The sequence below is a fragment of the Cyprinodon variegatus genome, unplaced genomic scaffold, assembly GCF_000732505.1.
Source record: "Cyprinodon variegatus isolate N-32 unplaced genomic scaffold, C_variegatus-1.0 Scaffold110, whole genome shotgun sequence".
Taxonomy (NCBI): Eukaryota; Metazoa; Chordata; class Actinopteri; order Cyprinodontiformes; family Cyprinodontidae; genus Cyprinodon; species Cyprinodon variegatus.
This window is the reverse complement of record NW_015150563.1, coordinates 1,062,430-1,065,925: the sequence shown is the minus strand read 5'-3', so window position 1 is coordinate 1,065,925 and position 3,496 is coordinate 1,062,430. Positions and strand designations below refer to the sequence as shown.

The 3,496-nt window shown below is 48.1% G+C and overlaps 1 protein-coding gene across 1 annotated transcript in view; it reads right to left on the bottom strand.

Moving 5' to 3' along the window:
• The window catches only part of srp54 (signal recognition particle 54kDa), a 13,079-nt gene that overhangs the window by 4,098 nt on the left and 5,485 nt on the right, over window positions 1-3,496 (bottom strand). The window contains exons 4-11 of the mRNA XM_015374951.1: window positions 2,743-2,834; window positions 2,574-2,658; window positions 2,392-2,496; window positions 858-924; window positions 729-786; window positions 507-657; window positions 281-429; window positions 98-198 (exon numbers count right to left, since the gene is read on the bottom strand). Of these exons, the coding sequence (XP_015230437.1) occupies window positions 98-198; window positions 281-429; window positions 507-657; window positions 729-786; window positions 858-924; window positions 2,392-2,496; window positions 2,574-2,658; window positions 2,743-2,834 (808 nt within the window). The remainder of the gene's footprint in view (window positions 1-97; window positions 199-280; window positions 430-506; window positions 658-728; window positions 787-857; window positions 925-2,391; window positions 2,497-2,573; window positions 2,659-2,742; window positions 2,835-3,496) is intronic.

The following is a 3,496-nucleotide window of genomic DNA, read 5'->3' as shown; positions in this document are numbered from 1 at the left end:
GTTTGTGTTTTTTTCCAGAATCTCTCCGGTCTGTGCTGGTTTCATCTCATCATTATGGAACTGCAGTGAGAAAAGACGGATCAGAGACGGCGTTTACCCAGCAGCTTGCTGATGAACGGCTGAGTCTTAAAAGGCTCGAAGTCGTCGATGTGTTCGCCCGTCCCGATGAAGATGATGGGACTCCTGGTGGCCGCCACTCTGACAACAGAACAGAACCCAGATCAAGCAGCGGCCCACGGGGCCCAGCGGCCGTGCGGCGCGACCCGGCAGAGGTTCTTACGCGCTCAGAGCTCCGCCTCCTTTGGCGTGGCCGTCCAGCTTGGTGACGATCACCGACGCTACGTCCACCTTGTCCTTAAAAGCTTTAGCCTGGGCCTCGCAGGCCTGACCGATCGACGCGTCCATCACGTACACAATGTTGTCTGGTTGCTGTGGAAACAGAAGGGAGGAGCTCAGAGGCGGGTGGAACAGAGCGCCGTAAAGTGGTCCGTCCCTCAGGAACTCACCACGGCGTTGGACACCTGCAGCATCTCCTCGAACAGGGAGTCCTCCTGCTTGTGTCTCCCACTGGTGTCCACGATGATGATCTCAAAGTTCTCCCCTTTGAACTTCTCCACACCTTCAGCGGCGATCACCACCGGGTCCATCTCAGTGTAACTGAGCCCAAAACACAGGAACCATCAGGGGGGGGATCCTGAGGGGGGAGAGGGGGGTGGAACGATACTAACCTGCCGTAGAAAGGGATCCTGGCTTTGGTGGCATTTTGTTTGAGCTGATCGAAGGCACCTGGAGACGAGAGGCGGTTTAAACACAAGAGCAGAAGAAGGTGGGGGTGAGGGGGTGGGGGGTTAGCCTACCCGCTCTGAAGGTGTCTGCACAGATCAGGCAGGTCTTCCAGCCTTTCCTCTGGTAATAGTAAGCCAGCTGCAGCAGAAGATGGGCAACGTTAGTGGACCACAGGAGGAAGAGAAGAAAAACGGAACCAGACAGGGGTCCCCTGTTAGGGTCGGAGGCCCTCAGGAACCATGTGATCAGCACCGAGGGCCCCAAATCCCAGAACATTTAGGGTCCTACAGCTAATGGAACAAACATCTCATCATTTCACAAACAAAAGCTGAGTTCTTCCTGAAACCAACAGTGGAAATTAACTCACCAGCCGAGTCAACAGAAAAACTAACTCATATATATTTAAAGAACATATTATTTCTTTAAGACTTTATGTTAAAATGCAAACAAAGTTTCACTAAACGTTGGAAACCTGTCATACCACTAATGATGCAATTATTATTTTTTTTTTACCCCCCCCCCAACTCTCAAAGTCTGGAACCTGTACCTCTCATACTCTTGAAATCACTCTGTTGTTGTGTTTTGTATCTTATGTTTAAAAGTGTAAAAATACACATGTACATTCGTACCACACTGTATTATTTGGATGCAAACAAAGTTACTGTCAAAGGTAAAAAACTGCAGATTATTTTAATTTGTCCTACTGTCCATAAATCAAAGAGTGGCCTTTCTTCCAGTGGCATGGGCAGCAACATCTCTGTGTGTCAGCGCTGCTGCATCATCAGTTGCAATGCAATGAAATACCTCGGCTCCAGACGTCCCCGCCCCCTCCACAGACGCTCCGCTGCACCTCTCCCAAATTGTAGCTGATTGCAAACAGTGCCGCAGACAGGAGGCCGGCTTGTTTTGTTTTTATGACCGAAACTGCGGAAAACAACTCGTGAAGTTTGACCCGCTAGAAGAGCGAGGTGCGCGAGAACGCAGGGACCATTTTTCCACCTGGATCTCCACTCTTTTTGGCCCTCATGTCCCTCCGTCGTCGGACAAAATTTGCCCCCACTTCCTCGCCGCCTCGGCCGTATCTAGACCCACAGCGTGTAGCATAGACCACGCTTCAATATTGAGCATAAATCAAAAATGTCTGTATCAAGCTTACTGCAACACACTGCTGTAAGAGTATAACCAGGAAGCGAGGTAGGAGGGCAAAATAGGTTTAGCGCCACCGCAGCACGGGAGGGAGAATTACGCCCAGGAGCAAATGGATAAAAATAGACCAGAGAAAAAAAATTAAAAATGAATCGATTCTCTTGCGGACGTGTCGATGCATCAGATCGTCGGCTTTTGGATTGATGCATCGATACAAAACGATTATTATTTACACCCCTACTCTCGCTTTAACTCATCTCGTTTCGCGAGTGTTAATTTTGGACCCTGGTTCCGAGCCTGTAATGGACCGTACGGACCGTTTCTGGCTTGTTAGATGTGGCCCCGGGTCTGATCAGCTGCCTATGGTTCCAGGATAACAATTATAACAAACACGGATCTATAATGAGTAGAACAGCGTTCTCGTTGGAGCTCTAGAAGATCTGAGGTGCGTCCGTTTACCTTGGAGCAGGTGGTAGTCTTGCCGCTGCCCTGCAGACCAACGAACATGATGACATTGTTCTTTCCTTTGGTTGGAGTCCAGGCCTTCACCCCGGGGTCCACCAGCTGGAACACAGGCCATACGTGACACACATGAACATGACACAGCAGAGAGGAGTTCAGAGGCCGCCTGCTAAACCCACCTTCACCAGCTCCTTGAAGACGGCGTGCTGGATCATCCTCCTCTTGTTCAGCCCTGAGGCCATCTCCTCCAGGTCTATGGCTGACCTGCAAGGAGAAGCAAGGAGGGACTTAAACCTGGCAGCGAGCCGGCAGCACGGGCTGAGGACAGAGGGACAGCAGCGTACTTACTTGACGTTTTCTCGCAGCTGTTTGACCAATTTGATGTTGACGTCTGCCTCCAGCAGAGCGGCACACACCTCCTTCAGCATGGCGTTCAACACCTGGAAACATACAGCAGCTCCTAAAGCCCAGCTTCTCTCTGTCTCTCTAAGCCGTTCATTCAAAATTATTTGGTAATGGAAGTGTTAACCAGAGAAATGAAACCAACTAACGTACAGCAATAATTAAGAAAAAAACTCCACAACAAACAAACGTTTTACATCAAATACTCTTATTGAGATCTGTATAAACATGGATGGAGAGTTTTATTTTTTTTTTATTTTCTCCCAAACATTTTTAATTTAAAATGCCAAAGCTTTTTTTTCCAAAGATTTGTTTAATTAGAAATAATTTTCATTTTTTGAAGACATTCCTTATTAACAATGGATCTATTATGTGATTACTGCAGTGAAGTTGATTGGGGCACCTGATACTTGGTATGTTTTTTTTTTGTTTTTTTATGGGGGGGGGGGGGGGTGCAGATGAGATTGTTGAATGATATTGATGCTTTAGATATTTCCAGTGTTTGATCAACAGATTTTAATTCAGTCAGAGAGGAATAGATCGTTTACTACCAACCAGTAGCAAATTAAATTAACGCGCTGACTCTAGATGCAGGCCGATTGATTTCTGAAACTACCACTGGTCTCATAGCCTGGGTGCCAGTCCGAACTTAGTCCCACCCACAAGGTTTGAGTTCGGGGAAGTTCGGTCTGGCTCTGCT